This window comes from Oncorhynchus keta, chromosome 15 (assembly GCF_023373465.1).
Source record: "Oncorhynchus keta strain PuntledgeMale-10-30-2019 chromosome 15, Oket_V2, whole genome shotgun sequence".
Taxonomy (NCBI): domain Eukaryota; kingdom Metazoa; phylum Chordata; class Actinopteri; order Salmoniformes; family Salmonidae; genus Oncorhynchus; species Oncorhynchus keta.
Window position 1 is genome coordinate 10,881,287 of NC_068435.1, and position 23,826 is coordinate 10,905,112.

Genomic DNA, 23,826 nt, shown 5'->3' on the forward strand with positions numbered 1-23,826 from the left:
TCTAAACAATAGGTCTGGAGATATCCCCGAAGGAAAGTCCAAACGATAGGTCTGGAGATATCCCCGAAGGAAAGTCTAAACGATAGGTTTGGAGATATCCCTGAAGGAAAGCCTAAACGATAGGTTTGGAGATATCCCCGAAGGAAAGTCTAAACGATAGGTTTGGAGATATCCCTGAAGGAAAGTCTAAACGATAGGTTTGGAGATATCCCTAAAGGAAAGTCTAAACGATAGGTTTGGAGATATCCCTGAAGGAAAGTCTAAACGATAGGTTTGGAGATATCCCCGAAGGAAAGTCCAAACGATAGGTTTGGAGATATCCCTGAAGGAAAGTCTAAACGATAGGTCAGGAGATATCCCCGAAGGAAAGTCCAAACGATAGGTTTGGAGATATCCCTGAAGGAAAGTCTAAACGATAGGTCAGGAGATATCCCCGAAGGAAAGTCCAAACGATAGGTTTGGAGATATCCCCGAAGGAAAGCCTAAACGATAGGTCAGGAGATATCCCTGAAGGAAAGTCAAAACAACTTTGCTGATAAAGCGTTCTGCTTGTGCGACTCCATCCCCTGACACACAACATGTGTAAATGAAACCTGTCAATGTCTTCCACAGTGTATGAGACTCCTGTCAGAATGCTAGCTAGCTGCATGAAGGAAACACGACATTCACATGCTGTACATCATGAAGTTATATTCTATTCTATGGTATTTCTATTGTTCGGCACCATTGGGGGGGTGAAGGGCTTCAAAGGGAGTTGGGTGACGGTAAAGACCATATGATGTCTACCCTATCTCCAGACTGGAGGTGGGTGAAGGTAAAGACCATATGATGTCTACCCTATCTCCAGACTGGAGGTGGGTGAAGGTAAAGACCATATGATGTCTACCCTGGAGGTGGGTGAAGGTAAAGACCATATGATGTCTACCCATCTCCAGACTGAAGGTGGGTGAAGGTAAAGACCATGATGTCTACCCTGGAGGTGGGTGACGGTAAAGACCATATGATGTCTACCCTATCTCCAGACTGGAGGTGGGTGACGGTAAAGACCATATGATGTCTACCCTATCTCCAGACTGGAGGTGGGTGAAGGTAAAGACCATATGATGTCTACCCTGGAGGTGGGTGAAGGTAAAGACCATATGATGTCTACCCTATCTCCAGACTGGAGGTGGGTGAAGGTAAAGACCATATGATGTCTACCCTGGAGGTGGGTGAAGGTAAAGACCATATGATGTAAAGACCATATGATGTCTACCCTATCTCCAGACTGGAGGTGGGTGAAGGTAAAGACCATATGATGTCTACCCTGGAGTTGGGTGAAGGTAAAGACCATATGATGTCTACCCTATCTCCAGACCGGAGGTGTGTGAATGTAAAGACCATATGATGTCTGCCCTATCTCCAGACCGGAGGTGTGTGAAGGTAAAGACCATATGATGTCTACCCTATCTCCAGACTGGAGGTGGGTGAAGGTAAAGACCATATGATGTCTGCCCTATCTCCAGACCGGAGGTGTGTGAAGGTAAAGACCATATGATGTCTACCCTATCTCCAGACTGGAGGTGGGTGAAGGTAAAGACCATATGATGTCTACCCTATCTCCAGACTGGAGTTGGGTGAAGGTAAAGACCATATGATGTCTGCCCTATCTACAGACTGGAGGTGGGTGAAGGTAAAGACCATATGATGTCTGCCCTATCTCCAGACCGGAGGTGGGTGAAGGTAGAGACCATATGATGTCTACCCTGGAGGTGGGTGAAGGTAAAGACCATATGATGTCTACCCTATCTCCAGACTGGAGGTGGGTGAAGGTAAAGACCATATGATGTCTACCCTATCTCCAGACTGGAGGTGTGTGAAGGTAAAGACCATATGATGTCTACCCTATCTCCAGACCGGAGGTGTGTGAAGGTAAAGACCGTATGATGTCTACCCTATCTCCAGACTGGAGGTGGGTGAAGGTAAAGACCATATGATGTCTACCCTATCTCCAGACTGGAGGTGGGTGAAGGTAAAGACCATATGATGTCTACCCTATGTCCAGACTGGAGGTGGGTGAAGATAAAGACCATATGATGTCTACCCTATCTCCAGACTGGAGGTGGGTGAAGGTAAAGACCATATGATGTCTACCCTATCCTGGAGGTGGTGAAGGTAAAGACCATATGATGTCTACCCTATCTCCAGACTGGAGGTGGGTGAAGGTAAAGACCATATGATGTCTACCCTATCTCCAGACTGGAGGTGGGTGAAGGTAAAGACCATATGATGTCTACCCTATCTCCAGACTGGAGGTGGGTGAAGGTAAAGACCATATGATGTCTACCCCATCTCCAGACTGGAGGTGGGTGAAGGTAAAGACCATATGATGTCTACCCTATCTCCAGACTGGAGGTGGGTGAAGGTAAAGACCATATGATGTCTACCCTATCTCCAGACTGGAGGTGGGTGTAGGTAAAGACCATATGATGTCTACCCTATCTCCAGACTGGAGGTGGGTGAAGGTAAAGACCATATGGTGTCTACCCTATCTCTAGACTGGAGGTGGGTGAAGTTAAAGACCATATGATGTCTACCTTGGAGGTGGGTGAAGGTAAAGACCATATGATGTCTACCCTATCTCCAGACTGGAGGTGGGTGAAGGTAAAGACCATATGATGTCTACCCTGGAGGTGGGTGAAGGTAAAGACCATATGATGTCTACCCTATCTCCAGACTGGAGGTGGGTGAAGGTAAAGACCATATGATGTCTACCCTGGAGGTGGGTGAAGGTAAAGACCATATGATGTCTACCCTATCTCCAGACTGGAGGTGGGTGAAGGTAAAGACCATATGATGTCTATCCTATCTCCAGACTGGAGGTGGGTGAAGGTAGAAACCATATGATGTCTACCCTATCTCTAGACTGGAGGTGGGTGAAGGTAGAGACCATATGATGTCTACCCTATCTCTAGACTGGAGGTTGGTGAAGGTAAAGACCATATGATGTCTACCCTGGAGGTGGGTGAAGGTAAAGACCATATGATGTCTACCCTGGAGGTGGGTGAAGGTAAAGACCATATGATGTCTACCCTATCTCCAGACTGGAGGTGGGTGAAGGTAAAGACCATATGATGTCTACCCTATCTCCAGACTGGAGGTGGGTGAAGGTAAAGACCATATGATGTCTACCCTGACTGAGGTGGGTGAAGGTAAAGACCATATGGTGTCTACCCTGACCAGAGGTGGGTGAAGGTAAAGACCATATGATGTCTACCCTGGAGGTGGGTGAAGGTAAAGACCATATGATGTCTACCCTGACTGGAGGTGGGTGAAGGTAAAGACCATATGATGTCTACCCTGGAGGTGGGTGAAGGTAAAGACCATATGATGTCTACCCTATCTCCAGACTGGAGGTGGGTGAAGGTAAAGACCATATGATGTCTACCCTGGAGGTGGGTGAAGGTAAAGACCATATGATGTCTGCCCTATCTCTAGACTGGAGGTGGGTGAAGTTAAAGACCATATGATGTCTACCCTGGAGGTGGGTGAAGGTAAAGACCATATGATGTCTACCCTATCTCCAGACTGGAGGTGGGTGAAGGTAAAGACCATATGATGTCTACCCTATCTCCAGACTGGAGGTGGGTGAAGGTAAAGACCATATGATGTCTACCCTATCTCCAGACTGGAGGTGGGTGAAAGTAAAGACCATATGATGTCTATCCTATCTCCAGACTGGAGGTGGGTGAAGGTAGAAACCATATGATGTCTACCCTATCTCTAGACTGGAGGTGGGTGAAGGTAGAGACCATATGATGTCTACCCTATCTCTAGACTGGAGGTTGGTGAAGGTAAAGACCATATGATGTCTACCCTGGAGGTGGGTGAAGGTAAAGACCATATGATGTCTGGAGGTGGGTGAAGGTAAAGACCATATGATGTCTACCCTATCTCCAGACTGGAGGTGGGTGAAGGTAAAGACCATATGATGTCTACCCTATCTCCAGACTGGAGGTGGGTGAAGGTAAAGACCATATGATGTCTACCCTATCTCCAGACTGGAGGTGGGTGAAGGTAAAGACCATATGGTGTCTACCCTATCTCCAGACCAGAGGTGGGTGAAGGTGAAGACCATATGATGTCTACCCTGGAGGTGGGTGAAGGTAAAGACCATATGATGTCTGCCCTATCTCTAGACTGGAGGTGGGTGAAGGTAAAGACCATATGATGTCTACCCTGGAGTTGGGTGAAGGTAAAGACCATATGATGTCTACCCTATCTCTAGACTGGAGGTGGGTGAAGTTAAAGACCATATGATGTCTACCTTGGAGGTGGGTGAAGGTAAAGACCATATGATGTCTGCCCTATCTCTAGACTGGAGGTGGGTGAAGTTAAAGACCATATGATGTCTACCCTGGAGTTGGGTGAAGGTAAAGAACATATGATGTCTACCCTATCTCCAGACTGGAGGTGGGTGAAGGTAAAGACCATATGATGTCGACCCTATCTCCAGACTGGAGGTGGGAGAAGGTAAAGACCATATGATGTCTACCCTATCTCCAGACTGGAGGTGGGTGAAGGTAAAGACCATATGATGTCTACCCTGGAGGTGGGTGAAGGTAAAGACTATATGATGTCTACCCTATCTCCAGACTGGAGGTGGGTGAAGGTAAAGACCATATGATGTCTACCCTGGAGGTGGGTGAAGGTAAAGACCATATGATGTCTGCCCTATCTCTAGACTGGAGGTGGGTGAAGGTAAAGACCATATGATGTCTACCCTGGAGGTGGGTGAGGGTAAAGACCATATGATGTCTACCCTATCTCCAGACTGGAGGTGGGTGTAGGTAAAGACCAAATGATGTCTACCCTACCATATGATGTCTACCCTATCTCCAGACTGGAGGTGGGTGAAGGTAAAGACCATATGATGATGAAGCTTAACTTTCTGAACATTCGAGACGTGTAGTCCACTTGTCATTCCAATCTCCTTTGCATTAGCGTAGCCTCTTCTGTAGCCTGTCAACTATGTGTCTGTCTATCCCTGTTCTCTCCTCTCTGCACAGACCATACAAACGCTCCACACCGCGTGGCCGCGGCCACCCTAATCTGGTGGTCCCAGCGCGCACGACCCACGTGGAGTTCCAGGTCTCCGGTAGCCTCTGGAACTGCCGATCTGCGGCCAACAAGGCAGAGTTCATCTCAGCCTATGCCTCCCTCCAGTCCCTCGACTTCTTGGCACTGACGGAAACATGGATCACCACAGACAACACTGCTACTCCTACTGCTCTCTCTTCGTCCTCCCACGTGTTCTCGCACACACCGAGAGCTTCTGGTCAGCGGGGTGGTGGCACCGGGATCCTCATCTCTCCCAAGTGGTCATTCTCTCTTTCTCCCCTTACCCATCTGTCTATCGCCTCCTTTGAATTCCATGCTGTCACAGTTACCAGCCCTTTCAAGCTTAACATCCTTATCATTTATCGCCCTCCAGGTCCCCTCGGAGAGTTCATCAATGAGCTTGATACCTTGATAAGCTCCTTTCCTGAGGACGGCTCACCTCTCACAGTGCTGGGCGACTTTAACCTCCCCACGTCTACCTTTGACTCATTCCTCTCTGCCTCCTTCTTTCCACTCCTCTCCTCTTTTGACCTCACCCTCTCACCTTCCCCCTACTCACAAGGCAGGCAATACGCCGACCTCATCTTTACTAGATGCTGTTCTTCCACTAACCTCATTGCAACTCCCCTGCAAGTCTCCGACCACTACCTTGTATCCTTTTCCCTCTCGCTCTCATCTAACACCTCCCACACTGCCCCTACTCGGATGGTATCCCGCCGTCCCAACGTTCGCTCTCTCTCCCCCGCTACTCTCTCCTCTTCCATCCTATCATCTCTTCCCTCTGCTCAAACCTTCTCCAACCTATCTCCTGATTCTGCCTCCTCAACCCTCCTCTCCTCCCTTTCTGCATCCTTTGACTCTCTATGTCCCCTATCCTCCAGGCCGGCTCGGTCCTCCCCTCCCGCCCCGTGGCTCGACGACTCATTGCGAGCTCACAGAACAGGGCTCCGGGCAGTCGATGGAAATGGAGGAAAACTCGCTCCCTGTGGACCTGGCATCCTTTCACTCCCTCCTCTCTACATTTTCCTCCTCTGTCTCTGCTGCTAAAGCCATTTTCTACCACTCTAAATTCCAAGCATCTGCCTCTAACCCTAGGAAGCTCTTTGCCACCTTCTCCTCCCTCCTGAATCCTCCTCCCCCTCCCCCTCCTCCCTCTCTGCAGATGACTTCGTCAACCATTTTGAAAAGAAGGTCGACGACATCCGATCCTCGTTGCTAAGTCAAACGGCACCGCTGGTTCTGCTCACACTGCCCTACCCTGTGCTCTGACCTCTTTCTCCCCTCTCTCCAGATGAAATCTCGCGTCTTGTGACGGTCGGCCGCCCAACAACCTGCCCGCTTGACCCTATCCCCTCCTCTCTTCTCCAGACCATTTCCGGAGACCTTCTCCCTTACCTCACCTCGCTCATCAACTCATCCCTGACCGCTGGCTACGTCCCTTCCGTCTTCAAGAGAGCGAGAGTTGCACCCCTTCTGAAAAAACCTACACTCGATCCCTCCGATGTCAACAACTACAGACCAGTATCCCTTCTTTCTTTTCTCTCCAAAACTCTTGAACGTGCCGTCCTTGGCCAGCTCTCCCGCTATCTCTCTCTGAATGACCTTCTTGATCCTAATCAGTCAGGTTTCAAGACTAGTCATTCAACTGAGACTACTCTTCTCTGTATCACGGAGGCGCTCCGCACCGCTAAAGCTAACTCTCTCTCCTCTGCTCTCATCCTTCTAGACCTATCGGCTGCCTTCGATACTGTGAACCATCAGATCCTCCTCTCCACCCTCTCCGAGTTGGGCATCTCCGGCGCGGCCCACGCTTGGTTGCGTCCTACCTGACAGGTCGCTCCTACCAGGTGGCGTGGCGAGAATCTGTCTCCTCACCACGCGCTCTCACCACTGGTGTCCCCCAGGGCTCTGTTCTAGGCCCTCTCCTATTCTCGCTATACACCAAGTCACTTGGCTCTGTCATAACCTCACATGGTCTCTCCTATCATTGCTATGCAGACGACACACAATTAATCTTCTCCTTTCCCCTTCTGATGACCAGGTGGCGAATCGCATCTCTGCATGTCTGGCAGACATATCAGTGTGGATGACGGATCACCACCTCAAGCTGAACCTCGGCAAGACGGAGCTGCTCTTCCTCCCAGGGAAGGACTGCCCGTTCCATGATCTCGCCATCACGGTTGACAACTCCATTGTGTCCTCCTCCCAGAGCGCTAAGAACCTTGGCGTGATCCTGGACAACACCCTGTCGTTCTCAACTAACATCAAGGCGGTGGCCCGTTCCTGTAGGTTCATGCTCTACAACATCCGCAGAGTACGACCCTGCCTCACACAGGAAGCGGCGCAGGTCCTAATCCAGGCACTTGTCATCTCCCGCCTGGATTACTGCAACTCGCTGTTGGCTGGGCTCCTTGCCTGTGCCATTAAACCCCTACAACTCATCCAGAATGCTGCAGCCCGTCTGGTGTTCAACCTTCCCAAGTTCTCTCACGTCACCCCGCTCCTCCGCTCTCTCCACTGGCTTCCAGTTGAAGCTCGCATCCGCTACAAGACCATGGTGCTTGCCTACAGAGCTGTGAGGGGAACGGCACCTCAGTACCTCCAGGCTCTGATCAGGCCCTACACCCAAACAAGGGCACTGCGTTCATCCACCTCTGGCCTGCTCGCCTCCCTACCACTCCCGCTCAGCCCAGTCAAAACTGTTCGCTGCTCTGGCCCCCCAATGGTGGAACAAACTCCCTCACGACGCCAGGACAGCGGAGTCAATCACCACCTTCCGGAGACACCTGAAACCCCACCTCTTTAAGGAATACCTAGGATAGGATAAGTAATCCTTCTCACCCCCCTTTAAGATTTAGATGCACTATTGTAAAGTGACTGTTCTACTGGATGTCATAAGGTGAATGCAACAATTTGTAAGTCGCTCTGGATAAGAGCGTCTGCTAAATGACTTAAATGTAAATGTAAATGATGTCTACCCTATCTCCAGACTGGAGGTGGGTGAAGGTAAAGACCATATGATGTCTACCCTGGAGGTGGGTGAAGGTAAAGACCATATGATGTCTACCCTGGAGGTGGGTGAAGGTAAAGACCATATGATGTCTACCCTGGAGGTGGGTGAAGGTAAAGACCATATGATGTCTACCCTGGAGGTGGGTGAAGGTAAAGACCATATGATGTCTACCCTGGAGGTGGGTGAAGGTAAAGACCATATGATGTCTACCCTGGAGGTGGGTGAAGGTAAAGACCATATGATGTCTACCCTGGAGGTGGGTGAAGGTAAAGACCATATGATGTCTACCCTGGAGGTGGGGTGAAGGTGAAGACCATATGATGTCTACCCTGGAGGTGGGTGAAGGTAAAGACCATGATGTCTACCCTATCTCTAGACTGGAGGTGGGTGAAGGTAAAGACCTTATGATGTCTACCCTGGAGTTGGGTGAAGGTAAAGACCATATGATGTCTACCCTATCTCCAGACTGGAGGTGGGTGAAGGTAAAGACCATATGATGTCTACCCTATCTCCAGACTGGAGGTGTGTGAAGGTAAAGACCATATGATGTCTACCCTATCTCCAGACCGGAGGTGTGTGAAGGTAAAGACCATATGATGTCTACCCTATCTCCAGACTGGAGGTGTGTGAAGGTAAAGACCATATGATGTCTACCCTATCTCCAGACTGGAGGTGGGTGAAGGTAAAGACCATATGATGTCTACCCTATCTCCAGACTGGAGGTGGGTGAAGGTAAAGACCATATGATGTCTACCCTATCTCCAGACTGGAGGTGGGTGAAGGTAAAGACCATATGATGTCTACCCTATCTCCAGACTGGAGGTGGGTGAAGGTAAAGACCATATGATGTCTACCCTGGAGGTGGGTGAAGGTAAAGACCATATGATGTCTACCCTATCTCCAGACTGGAGGTGGGTGAAGGTAAAGACCATATGATGTCTACCCTATCTCCAGACTGGAGGTGGGTGAAGGTAAAGACCATATGATGTCTACCCTATCTCCAGACTGGAGGTGGGTGAAGGTAAAGACCATATGATGTCTACCTTGGAGGTGGGTGAAGGTAAAGACCATATGATGTCTACCCTATCTCCAGACTGGAGGTGGGTGAAGGTAAAGACCATATGATGTCTACCCTGGAGGTGTGTGAAGGTAAAGACCATATGATGTCTACCCTATCTCCAGACTGGAGGTGGGTGTAGGTAAAGACCATATGATGTCTACCCTATCTCCAGACTGGAGGTGGGTGAAGGTAAAGACCATATGGTGTCTACCCTATCTCTAGACTGGAGGTGGGTGAAGTTAAAGACCATATGATGTCTACCTTGGAGGTGGGTGAAGGTAAAGACCATATGATGTCTGCCCTATCTCTAGACTGGAGGTGGGTGAAGTTAAAGACCATATGATGTCTACCCTGGAGTTGGGTGAAGGTAAAGAACATATGATGTCTACCCTATCTCCAGACTGGAGGTGGGTGAAGGTAAAGACCATATGATGTCTACCCTGGAGGTGGGTGAAGGTAAAGACCATATGATGTCTACCCTGGAGGTGGGTGAAGGTAAAGACCATATGATGTCTACCCTGGAGGTGGGTGAAGGTAAAGACCATATGATGTCTACCCTATCTCCAGACTGGAGGTGGGTGAAGGTAAAGACCATATGATGTCTACCCTATCTCCAGACTGGAGGTGGGTGAAGGTAAAGACCATATGATGTCTACCCTATCTCCAGACTGGAGGTGGGTGAAGGTAAAGAGCATATGATGTCTACCCTATCTCCAGACCAGAGGTGGGTGAAGGTGAAGACCTTATGATGTCTACCCTGGAGTTGGGTGAAGGTAAAGACCATATGATGTCTACCCTATCTCTAGACTGGAGGTGGGTGAAGGTAAAGACCATATGATGTCTACCCTGGAGTTGGGTGAAGGTAAAGAACATATGATGTCTACCCTATCTCCAGACTGGAGGTGGGTGAAGGTAAAGACCATATGATGTCGACCCTATCTCCAGACTGGAGGTGGGAGAAGGTAAAGACCATATGATGTCTACCCTATCTCCAGACTGGAGGTGGGTGAAGGTAAAGACCATATGATGTCTACCCTATCTCCAGACTGTAGGTGGGTGAAGGTAAAGACCATATGATGTCTACCCTATCTCCAGACTGGAGGTGGGTGAAGGTAAAGACCATATGATGTCTACCCTATCTCCAGACTGGAGGTGGGTGAAGGTAAAGACCATATGATGTCTACCCTATCTCCAGACTGGAGGTGGGTGAAGGTAAAGACCATATGATGTCTACCCTATCTCCAGACTGGAGGTGGGTGAAGGTAAAGACCATATGATGTCTACCCTGGAGGTGGGTGAAGGTAAAGACCATATGATGTCTGCCCTATCTCCAGACTGGAGGTGGGTGAAGGTAAAGACCATATGATGTCTATCCTATCTCCAGACTGGAGGTGGGTGAAGGTAGAAACCATATGATGTCTACCCTATCTCCAGACTGGAGGTGGGTGAAGGTAGAAACCATATGATGTCTACCCTATCTCCAGACTGGAGGTGGGTGAAGGTAGAGACCATATGATGTCTACCCTATCTCTAGACTGGAGGTTGGTGAAGGTAAAGACCATATGATGTCTACCCTATCTCTAGACTGGAGGTTGGTGAAGGTAAAGACCATATGATGTCTACCCTATCTCCAGACTGGAGGTGGGTGAAGGTAGAGACCATATGATGTCTACCCTTTCTCCAGACTGGAGGTGGGTGAAGGTAAAGACCATATGATGTCTACCCTTTCTCCAGACTGGAGGTGGGTGAAGGTAAAGACCATATGATGTCTACCCTATCTCTAGACTGGAGGTGTGTGAAGGTAAAGACCATATGATGTCTACCCTGGAGGTGTGTGAAGGTAAAGACCATATGATGTCTACCCTATCTCCAGACTGGAGGTGGGTGAAGGTAGAGACCATATGATGTCTACCCTTTCTCCAGACTGGAGGTGGGTGAAGGTAAAGACCATATGATGTCTACCCTATCTCCAGACTGGAGGTGGGTGAAGGTAGAGACCATATGATGTCTACCCTTTCTCCAGACTGGAGGTGGGTGAAGGTAAAGACCATATGATGTCTACCCTATCTCCAGACTGGAGGTGGGTGAAGGTAAAGACCATATGATGTCTACCCTATCTCCAGACTGGAGGTGGGTGAAGGTAAAGACCATATGATGTCTACCCAGTCTCTAGACTGGAGGTGTGTGAAGGTAAAGACCATATGATGTCTACCCTGGAGGTGTGTGAAGGTAAAGACCATATGATGTCTACCCTATCTCCAGACTGGAGGTGGGTGAAGGTAGAGACCATATGATGTCTACCCTATCTCTAGACTGGAGGTGTGTGAAGGTAAAGACCATATGATGTCTACCCTATCTCTAGACTGGAGGTGGGTGAAGGTAAAGACCATATGATGTCTACCCTATCTCCAGACTGGAGGTGGGTGAAGGTAAAGACCATATGATGTCTACCCTATCTCCAGACTGGAGGTGGGTGAAGGTAAAGACCATATGATGTCTACCCTATCTCCAGACTGGAGGTGGGTGAAGGTAAAGACCATATGATGTCTACCCTATCTCCAGACTGGAGGTGGGTGAAGGTAGAAACCATATGATGTCTACCCTATCTCCAGACTGGAGGTGTGGTTGCTAATAGGAGTCCCCTCACCCTGGGTCCAGGGAATCCGTTCGTGCCATGAACACCTGGTATCCCCGTCTGTCCCCTGGTCCCGTTACAGCCGTCTAGCCCCGGCAGGCCAGGATTCCCCCCAGCACCAACGTGACCCTGAAACCACACATCGGCAGGCCCGAGAACCACACAGTTATGGAAAGATACTCAGAGTACACCCTGTAAACACCCTGAACACCCTGTAAACACCCTGTAAACACCATGAACACCCACCATGTGGTGTATAACAGTATGCACTAGAAATGATTATTTCTAACTTCATTACATGAAGTATGTTTCATTTTCTCTTTATAAATAAGAACATGTCTTTTTTTAATGTTCTTTACTAGGGTTAATGTTCTTTACTAGGGTTAGCTGGCCTTTTGGTTGTAATATATTTCATAAATATGTAACCACTAAAAGGCCATAACAGTTCAGTAAACTCTAATATCAATCACAGCCTTTCTGGACAATGTAAAGTAACTTTCTAGTGTTTACACCTATAAAAAACCTATAATACAATATGAGTGAAATACCTCTCCTTCCAAAACGTTTAAATTAAGTATGTTAAAAAACAGATTTTCTGTGTTGGAATGGTGTGGGTGTACCCCAACAACAGAATGGTGTGGGCGTACCCCAACAACAGAATGGTGTGGGCGTACCTCAACAACAGAATGGTGTGGGCGTATACCGGTCATTTAAAAAAATTAATGAGAGTAGACCACTGATTGGCCAGCATGTTCTATGAGGAAATAGCCTGTTGGAGATACAAGTTTGATTTTTTTTTTTTAAGTGTTTTATGATTTTACGATATTATTCTCTCTACTATTATTCTGACATTTCACATTCTTCAAATAAAGTGGTGATCCTTCCTGACCTGAGCCAGGGAATTTTTACTAGGATTAAATGTCAGGAATTGTGAAAAACTGAGTTTAAATGTATTTGTCTAAGGTGTATGTAAACTTCCGACTTCAACTGTATGTGTTATTTTACAGTTAATGCTTTCACTATTATTCTACAACGTAGTGTCACGTTCTGACCTTTATTTCCTGTGTTTTTGTATTTAGTTAGTATGGTCAGGGCGTGAGTTGGGTGGGCAGTCTATGTTTGTTTTTCTAGGTTTTGGGTATTTCTATGTTTCGGCCTAGTATGGTTCTCAATCAGAGGCAGGTGTCATTAGTTGTCTCTGATTGAGAATCATACTTAGGTAGCCTGGGTTTCACTGTGTGTTTGTGGGTGATTGTTCCTGTCTCTGTGTTTGCACCAGATAGGACTGTTTTGAGTTTTCACATTTCTTGTTTTTTTGTAGTCAGTTGTTCATGTGTACCTTAACGTATTACAAAGAACCATGGACAATTACCACGCCGTGTATTGGTCCTCTGATCCGTTTCGCCTCTCCTCTCCTCTTCGGAAGAAGAGGAGGAAATTCATTACACGTAGAACATAGTACAAATAAAGAAACATCCTGGAATGAGTAGGTGTCCAAACCTTTGACTGGTACTATATATAATTATTATTAATATTATTGGACATAAAAGACCAGCAAATCAGCTCTAAGTTATTTTAATTTTGTAAATCTGGTACAAGGTATTCCCATTAAGAAATGTGATAGTCATTTCAAACTTAAATTTGTATACAATGTTTTAAATCAAATTGTATATCTGTTTGGGCTTCTTGTGGTCAGTTTGCAGTCTACAAATGATTTGTAATTATGTTCCAGTCCACTGACCATCCGCTCAAGAAAAAAAAAGAAACAATATCAGCCCGCGGGTTCTGTTGAGGAGGTGCACCGTTCCAGCGCTCCACCAACAACAAAAAGAGATCTAAACAAAAAAAGAGATCTAATATAAATCATGTGGCCTATAGCGTAGAAACAGTATGTGGAGTTTTCTGTAGCCTAGAGACTGGAGATCAAATGTATGACAATATCATGAGACAAGCACATTTTACACCATGCACGTTTCTTCGGTCAAATTGCCGAACCTGGCACCCGATCAAAACATAATATCTGCTTCTATGTGAATATTTACATTTACATTTAAGTCATTTAGCAGACGCTCTTATCAAACAATATATCCTAAAAACAGGACAGGTCCAAGTAAAATGGACAATATGGAATGGACAATCAGGCTACTCAACTGTTGTTCACCCACAGGGTGCAACTCAGAGTGTGATCAGTGGTTTCAAGATTGTATTCATACATTTTTTACGAGCAGCAACACAGCAAAAAATAAAATACTTCTGCATTTCCCACTGTGTAAAAAAACAGATTCTCATTGCAAAATAGACTCAGGATAACTTCTGATAAAGTTGGGTAGCTGATATTCAGAGCTTAAATAGCCCAAATGATTAGTCACAGGAATCACGACGAATAAAGCCAATACAACTGACTGTTTTACAAACGGTAGGCCTTCCACATGGATGGGCATTGATTCAATTCAATTTCAAACCAGCACTGCAGGCTACACTTTTGTAGCTTTGGGTGGGGAGGACAGCCTTTGTTTCTGTCTCGTTAGGCCAACAGATCGGTCAGGACTGGGCCTCTGTGTGTGTGTGTGTGTGTGTGTGTGTGTGTTGCCTCAACTGTACAAATATCCACTGTGTGTATCTATGTTGTTGTAGCAAACCTTTGAGGCGTGCTCTCTTCAGGGTTGAATCTTGATTTGAGATCCCAGGTCCATAATCTGATCTGTATTCTTTTCTCTAATCTCCCATATTTATGTGATAATATTTACATACTCAGATGACAAATGATGATGATGCTGCCGCTGGTGATTTACTTACGTTGACACCATCGATACCAGGAAACCCTGGGTGACCAGTCGGACCCTGCAATACAAAACAAGGTGGCATCAGACTGTCCACTCTCAATGACAGGTATAGAACACAGACTCTCACTCTGCATATCTGTCTCTCATACACTCATGTCAACCCAAGGTAAGACAGGCAGAGACAACATAGAAAGACAACTACACAAACATAGAGAAAGACAGACCAACACCCACAAAGTCACACCCACAAAGTCAAACCCACAAAGTCACACCCACAAAGTCAAACCCACAAAGTCAAACCCACAAAGTCACACCCACAAAGTCAAACCCACAAAGTCAAACCCACAAAGTCAAACCCACAAAGTCAAACCCACAAAGTCACACCCACAAAGTCACACCCACAAAGTCAAACCCACAAAGTCAAACCCACAAAGTCACACCCAGACACTCACCCTTTCCCCTTTTTTCCCATCCAGCCCAGGTGGTCCCTCAACACCCCTCCTTCCCTTCTCTCCGTGAGGCCCTGCGGAGGCCCTGATGCCATCTGGGCCCTGTGGCCCCTGCTTCCCCAGCTTCCCTGGGCCCCCCTGGAGAGGAAAAAGAGAGCTCACGTAGTAAGAATACGATTTACACAGCACACACTTCTGATCTGGGGGTATGTAGTCCTCAATATCACATTAGCGCATTGAGCTAAAGCCGAGGCCTTAGCTATGAGAACTAATACAAGTATTCAGGTCTGGAAAACAAGGATATGTATGAGCTGAAAACATGTGTTGAATCCCTGCTACTGCACTGAGCACAATATTACCCTTTTCTCTTTCCACCAGGAAAATCTATTAATTCATCCGCAGCTTCTATTCATTCATTTTACATGTCTTTTATTTACTAAGTGTGCAGACATCACTTTCTTATCAAGTTTCTCAGCAAACCTATACATTCATTTGTACCATCGTATCATACATAATAGGCTACTGTACATGTCTGAGCACTAGCTCAAAGTGGTCTCTGTATAAAACACTAAAATTTCAGACTCAGGTCTGTCTGTGAGGTTCCTTGGGATCATGGTTGCACAGTGGTGGACTGTGGGGGTCCAGTGGAGCGAGGTGAGAATTGAAAAGTCATACCCGGGCTCCCTTGGCGGGGAGACAGCTGCACACTGAGCAGTCTCTGCCATCACACGAGCCCAGCGTCTCTCCCTGAAACACACACACACACACACACACACACACACACACACACACACACACACACACACACACACACACACACACACACACACACAATGAGACGCTGCCACACTGTGACAGCCATGAAGTATGATCAATGAGGCGCTGCCACACTGTGACAGCCATGAAGACTAACCAATGAGGCATTGAAGAGATCAGTTAGAGGGACAGACTAGTGATGGGCACCGACATGGATAATTCAATATGATATTGATATGAGCAAGGCATAATACGGTTTCACATTCCTTTCAACCTACACTATTATGTAAAAAGCATGCATGACTGTTCCTGCATGCACAAAACCCTCACACAGTCCTTCTCAATAGACTCTCAACTCAGCATACTTCGTTGCCTGCTGATGGGGCATCAACGGTAGATGGGCTTCCCATTGTATTCAAACTTGTTGGGTAGGTTTTAGAGTCCAAGAACATTCACAACCTGGCCTAATGGGCAACCAGTTGTCTGGACTTCACAGAGACATGTAAGCTAACAAAAAGTGAACATTTACACAATTGCAATGTTGTTGTTTTCAAAACATTGCAAGTGGGGTAATCTGAGGTAAAAAAAAAAAAGTGTTTCCGATATATATTTCGATATGATTTTGATATCAAATGGAAAAATGCTACAGATATCGATAATGAACTTTCCATAAATTGGTGCCCAATCCCTAGAGTGAACTGTGAAACTTTGCATGTTTTATGACAGAAGACCCTAAAGATGCAACTGAATTTCATCGGTTTTGCTTTGACTACTTTCAACCATAGTGTAAAACATAAGTTGTGTGGGCTACACACGGTCGTATTCATCAAACTAGGCCATCCTTCATAGACCCCCAAGAAAGTCAAAAGTATATACTGTGTGTGCTTGTGTGTCAGTGCGTTTGAATGTTTCTGTGCGAGAAAGGTATTTCACAGCCTGTGTTTTTTTTTAATCAACTAACTGCTTTCTGTCTCCTCTCCATAGCTTGTGTTGAAAGTCAGTTGCACAAACACCGAGCAATGTTAGTTTAGGGTTCCTAAATATTTGGATATTTATGTTATTAGGCAGGAAGGGCTCCCACTACACATTTGGCAATAAAACAGAGCTTCAATCCCTGTGTGAACTCTTAAACCAGACTCACATTTAACAGTTTAATTCATTAATGATTTTAATACCGTGGATGTGGACCAAGTCTAAAGAGGAGGATGATTTGGGTTTTGTTTACATGGAGTGCAACCATACAAATGTTGAGGGTGTAGGGGAATTCCATTCAGATCCTATTGCCCTAGATCAATATTCCCCAAAACTGTCAGTACCAGGATGTTAGCTAGGGGTACAACAATAGGTTGGATTGCCAGTGAAGATCATGAGCAGCAGCCCACTGAGAACACACTGGTTGAACCAACATGGAATACATGTTGCATTGACATCTGTGTCCAGTGGGCGGTGACATAAACGCTAATGCAAACAACACTAATGCAAACAACACTAATGCAAACAACACTAATGCAAACAACACTAATGCACACAACGCTAATGCAAACAACGCTAATGCAAACAACACTAATGCAAACAACACTAATGCAAACAACACTAATGCAAACAACACTAATGCACACAACGCTAATGCAAACAACGCTAATGCAAACAACGCTAATGCAAACAACACTAATGCAAACAACACTAATGCAAACAACACTAATGCACACAACGCTAATGCAAACAACGCTAATGCAAACAACGCTAATGCAAACAACGCTAATGCAAACAACACTAATGCAAACAACACTAATGCAAACAACACTAATGCACACAACACTAATGCACACAACGCTAATGCACACAACGCTAATGCAAACAACACTAATGCAAACAACACTAATGCACACAACACTAATGCAAACAACGCTAATGCACACAACACTAATGCACACAACACTAATGCACACAACACTAATGCAAACAACACTAAACAACAAAACAACACTAATGCACACAACGCTAATGCACACAACACTAATGCACACAACACTAATGCAAACAACACTAATGCACACAACACTAATGCACACAACGCTAATGCACACAACACTAATGCACACAACACTAATGCACACAACACTAATGCACACAACACTAATGCAAACAACACTAATGCACACAACACTAATGCACACAACACTAATGCACACAACACTAATGCACAAACAACACTAATGCAAACAACACTAATGCACACAACACTAATGCACACAACGCTAATGCAAACAACGCTAATGCAAACAACACTAATGCAAACAACACTAATGCACACAACACTAATGCACACAACGCTAATGCACACAACACTAATGCAAACAACACTAATGCAAACAACACTAATGCAAACAACACTAATGCACACAACGCTAATGCAAACAACGCTAATGCAAACAACGCTAATGCAAACAACATAAATGCAAACAACGCTAATGCACACAACGCTAATGCAAACAACGCTAGTGCAAACAACACTAATGCAAACAACACTAATGCAAACAACACTAACTTATCTTAAGTACAGTAGGGGCCATATTTTCCTGTTGCAAAAAAACAGCTGAGCTGTGAACTAACGTACCGCAGCGCTCTAAACAACGCGAGTTTCCATATTGTACCTCACGATTGCATTGCATGTGGCGTGTGTATCATGTGGCGTGTGTATCATGTGGCGTGTGTATCATGTGGCGTGTGTATCATGTGGCGTGTGTATCATGTGGCGTGTGTATCATGTGGCGTGTGTATCATGTGGCGTGTGTATCATGTGGCGTGTGTACCATGTGGCGTGTGTACCATGTGGCGTGTGTATCATGTGGCGTGTGTATCATGTGGCGTGTGTATCATGTGGCGTGTGTACCATGTGGCGTGTGTATCATGTGGCGTGTGTATCATGTGGCGTGTGTATCATGTGGCGTGTGTATCACGTGGCGTGTGTATCATGTGGCGTGTGTATCATGTGGCGTGTGTATCACGTGGCGTGTGTATCACGTGGCGTGTGTATCACGTGGCGTGTGTATCACGTGGCGTGTGTATCACGTGGCGTGTGTATCATGTGGCGTGTGTATCACGTGGCGTGTGTATCATACGGTGGGTGACTAAATCAAGTCCCAATGCAGACAAAAAATAATATTTTTATATCTCCACACTATAAGGTTATACTGTACAATTGTGAAAATTATGATAATGCCCTTTTCGTGTAAGAGCCGTTTGATAAGACTGCCTGAAATCTCTGCCTGTTTTGGTGGAATAGTTTTGGCCTGCCTGGTGACCAGGCAGTAAATTAGTTAATTAACCAATGAGAAAGTGAGTTCTAAACCTCTCTGCAACTAAAAGCTAGTTTTCCGTTTTTCCCCTCCCCAGTCAGAACACTCCCAGACAGTCCTAGCCAAATTAATATAGTTTACCCTCCACTACAACCCTTGTACGGCACCATGTGTGTGTACGGGGGGGTTCACAGTGTGCAATACTGAACACAGACGAAGCCAGACCAACCTACTGAAACACCGCATAATCACTCTGACTGAAACAGGTGGACTTGAGGTCAAGGCAGAAATTCCACAGTTGATGGATTTAAGTTTATCTTAGTTCCAAACAACTACATTCCATCAGTGAAGCCAAAACAAACCCTTGTAAAAAGGTCAGCTTAGTTCAGATAGAGAGAGTAAAACTGATGCTAGATCTGTTTCTGTGGGAAACTTCTACAATTTGAAACTGCTGTACAGAGGGGATTAAATGTTACTTCTACTTACAGCATTGACCCTCTGTTCAGAGATGTGCAGCAGGACGATCCACCTGTAATTTCACAAAGTGTTACAGTAAACCTCCATTCATCAAAATCACATGGCTGGGAGGCCTCTTAACTCATATGTTTTGGCGTCTCTGCAAGCTGGCATCCCCCCATCCAGGTGACCTGCAGCCTCAGAGAAGTGGACCACTCGGTGTGTGTGTTTAAGTTCTTTGTGTGTGTGTGTGTACACATGTTGCATGTGCCTCTACACACTTTTTTTTAGTGTGGGTTGAGAATCTAAAAGTAAACGTGCACTAGTCTAGCCTATAACATGCCCCATAAACTACGTCAGACAGGAATTCTCATCCGTTGCTGTTTGAGGATTAATGCACAGATATAGGACCTTCATTTAATCACAATGTTGTTGCAGGAAATGCATCAACCCCTACAAAAATCTGCTTTAATTAACATCCTATATCTGTATAGTGTTGTCAAGTGGGAAGGCACTGTCTTGGTCTGGACATGTGGGTCTGGACATGTGGGTCTGAACTTGTGGGTCTGGACATGTGGGTCTGGACATGTGGGTCTGAACTTGTGGGTCTGAATTTGTGGGTCTAGACATGTGGGTCTGGACATGTGGGTCTGAACTTGTGGGTCTGAACTTGTGGGTCTGGACATGTGGGTCTGGACATGTGGGTCTGAACTTGTGGGTCTGGACATGTGGGTCTGGACATGTGGGTCTGGACATGTGGGTCTGAACTTGTGGGTCTGGACATGTGGGTCTGGACATGTGGGTCTGGACATGTGGGTCTGGACATGTGGGTCTGGACATGTGGGTCTGGACATGTGGGTCTGGACATGTGGGTCTGGACATGTGGGTCTGGAACATGTGGGTCTGGACATGTGGGTCTGGACATGTGGGTCTGGACATGTGGGTCTGGACATGTGTGATATTATACATGTACAGCGCTGTGAAGAAGTATTTGCCCCGTTCCTGATTTCTTGTTGTTTTTGCACATTTGTCACTTAAATGTTTCAGATCATCAAACACATGTTAATATTACACAAAGATAACCTGCATTTTGTGTTGACTTGGGTTAAGTGAGGATTTTATTTATTTTGTCCCCCAAAAATATATATGTTTGAAATCAGGAAGGGGTCAAATACATTTTCACAGCGCTGTATGTATATGTTCAGTTGTCTATTGTTTTTGTCTATTTATAGCAGAAATAATAGCAAAAAAACTCAAATAACATATATTAAAAAAAGGGAAGGCACAGTCTATCTTTTGGGTTCAAATCAAATCAAATTGTATTTGTCACATGCACGAAATACAACCTTAGAGTGAAATGCTTACTCACAATTTTTTGTATTTTTATAAACAGATAAAAGTAACAAATAATTCAAGAGCAGCAGTAACATAACAATAGTGAGGCTATATACAGGGAGGCACAGGTACATAGTCAATGTGCAGGAGCACCGGTTAGTCGAGGTCATTGAGGTTCCCTGAACGTATGCCTGAATCTGTCACGGTGAGTGTGTTGAGCATCTTTCCCTGTGCATGTCCCTTCATATTATTGTAAGATTTAGATGCACTATTTAAGATTTAGATGCACTATTGTAAAGTGACTGTTCCACTGGATGTCATAAGGTGAATGCACCAATTTGTAAGTCGCTCTGGATAAGAGCGTCTGCTAAATGACTTAAATGTAAATGTATCCATAGGTATCAAATCCTTACCACGTTAAAATTGGCATATGATGTCTTACTTTCTAACTATTGCTGTTCCAGAACGTCAATCTAGGCTGCCAGGTCTTCTAGTTTAACACGTGGATCCTACTGCTGCCACCAAGTGTTAAGATAGAAGACCACATTACTCCCAACTTCTCCACTGCAAAAAAATGCTTTCTGGTAGTAAGTGGGTGCTGTGCGTCTGCTGCATGTACAGTACAAACAGTAGCAGGGATGCTACCATGAGCTCTTAACTATTATGGGTCAGGGACAACAGTTTGTGTCACAGTGCAAGGTTAAACTAGCTACAACTAGCCATCTACCTCTAATAAACTGGGTGACCTTCAGGTCTCGCAAAGGCAAGAGTAGTTCACCAAACCACCTCTGGTATGATTCACCCCCTTTGACACCCTTCTCTTCTCTGTAGAAAACACATCAATTAATATAATATATAAATTATGCGCTGAGGCAGGAAGACTCACCAGATAGGCAGAGAACAGAAGGTCACCCAGCAAGCGAAGGGACTCATTGGTCACTCCTTCAGATGACTCCACCCACTTAAGTGCTGCACCCTGTGATAGGTTAGGGTCACTTCAAACTGGTCAAGCTACTGAAGGCTACACCTGCCAAGCACATATAACATACCAACTAAACATACATGTAGAGTTCACACATTTAAAGGTGCAATAGTAGACCTACAGGTTTGAGCCTGGGTTGTTATAAGATGTGGTAGTGGGTATATCAACTTTATTTTGCTGTGAATCTGCATTGACATAATGATCACAGTCTCCAATGTCATTTTGAAGGCAGACTGCATTACATGACTAGAACCAACAAACTGAAAAATAATAGGTAAAGACAAAAGCAAGACTGGAAATAGATTAATTTAGACAATAAACAACACTTGAAAATCTGATTGAAAATCTGACTGGAAACACAGCCTGACGCTATCAGTTGCACAATGAAAATTAGTCTTCAGCTATGGAAAGGTCTATAGCCTTATGTGTTCAGGTTGTCAAATGTTAAATTGAAGCTGTCATTACACAACTTCTCAAAATACACTCTTTTCTCATTCTTAAATAGTAACTTTACAGTTCTCATTGGCTTACTGGCTTGAAACTTCATGCACACAATCCGTTTTTCATTGAAAGGTCCACACATACACCAATGTTCTTAAAATATTTTAGTAGGCAATATATAACCTAATATTCTTAGGCTACATTTCTTAAGATCGATCAAAATGTTACGTTTTTCAGAACTCACCTTATTCGTGTGTTGACTCCGTCCTCAACTCAACGGTTCCTCCGCATCCACAATAGTATATGAGTGAATATTGTAGAGCGATATGCCTTGTCTCTCGCGACTCGTTATCATTGTATGATAACACCTGCTGCCGATGCAAGCGAGGCAAAGAGAGGTCTTGAAAGATGACTGGCCATCTAGAGGAGAATATCTAGGCTCGACCGCCCCCCACTTCACAACCTGGGCTGTCCAAAAACGAAACCCTGACTTGATAACTCACTTCACTAACTACAGTGAAGCTTCTACATCTTTTAGCAACCATTTCAAAGTTTTGCTGCAGTTTGAGAGGTTCATTGTCGTTCAATCAGATCAAAGCTGGGCACAAGGGTCGTTTTGCGCCTTTGAAGACGATGACAGATGACGCTAGATGACCGACCGGGTCCTTGTATTTTCCTTCCGTTGGGACTTCGTTGAAAAACGGAGAACGGCTCGTTTTTCGTTTCTGAATGTGGAAATTGGAAATCGACTTATTTTCTCATTCATCATCTCACAATTGGGCATGGAATACGGGAAGACAAATAACAACAACATCTATTACATTTTTTTATTTTAAATTGGCATTTTTCTCATACCTGGAAGTACAGGCCCCCTCATTGAAGATTCACAGGGATTAGGAGATATGTTTAGAGTCTAGGTTGGCAGCACAAATAAAAGATTAAACTGTGTGTGTGACAGGAAGATGAAAATACTCATGTTAACTAAGATGCAGAATATATCATGAAGTTAGCATGGCAATAGGACAAACTCAACAACAACTGAACAAAGTTGTCTTGCACTAGCTGGCTAGATAGCACTGGCTGTTTACTGCTGTGTGTGTGTGTGGTCCCAAACTTTTTTCGTACAGTTAAGGTGTTGACTTGACAGGGCTGAATCCGGATTTGAGGCCCGGTCGAGGATACCCCCCGAATTTGCTACAATATCCTTCCATGATTGGTTTCATAGAGCCTACCCTTTAACTGCCCGTAATTGACCGATTGTTTTCTACAACTTCTGAGTCCGTTGGAGAGGATCAGTTTGAACAAAGTGAGGTGTATAATCACAGATCTACAAATAGTAATCCCTGCCAAATAATAGGCGTTGTGTGAATAAGATTAGAAGAAATACACCTCCCCTGGCTTATGCGAGCCCCCAAATAACACACATGCACAACCAGACATTGATTGATTGAACGGAGACAGCTTTTATCAATAAAATAACATTTCCTAGGATTTTCTACATACAACAAACCTAGTGG

The 23,826-nt window shown here is 45.3% G+C and overlaps 1 protein-coding gene across 1 annotated transcript in view; it reads right to left on the minus strand.

The window, feature by feature from the left end:
• Positions 1-22,945, minus strand: part of LOC118395990 (collagen alpha-2(IV) chain-like) — a 53,879-nt gene extending 30,934 nt beyond the window's left edge. The window contains exons 1-7 of the mRNA XM_052463361.1: positions 22,554-22,945; positions 21,773-21,913; positions 19,582-19,624; positions 15,716-15,787; positions 15,044-15,178; positions 14,605-14,649; positions 11,821-11,937 (exon numbers count right to left, since the gene is read on the minus strand). Coding sequence (XP_052319321.1) covers positions 11,821-11,937; positions 14,605-14,649; positions 15,044-15,178; positions 15,716-15,787; positions 19,582-19,624; positions 21,773-21,819 — 459 coding nt within the window. The 5' untranslated portion in view covers positions 21,820-21,913; positions 22,554-22,945. The remainder of the gene's footprint in view (positions 1-11,820; positions 11,938-14,604; positions 14,650-15,043; positions 15,179-15,715; positions 15,788-19,581; positions 19,625-21,772; positions 21,914-22,553) is intronic.
• Positions 22,946-23,826: the final 881 nt, after the last annotated feature.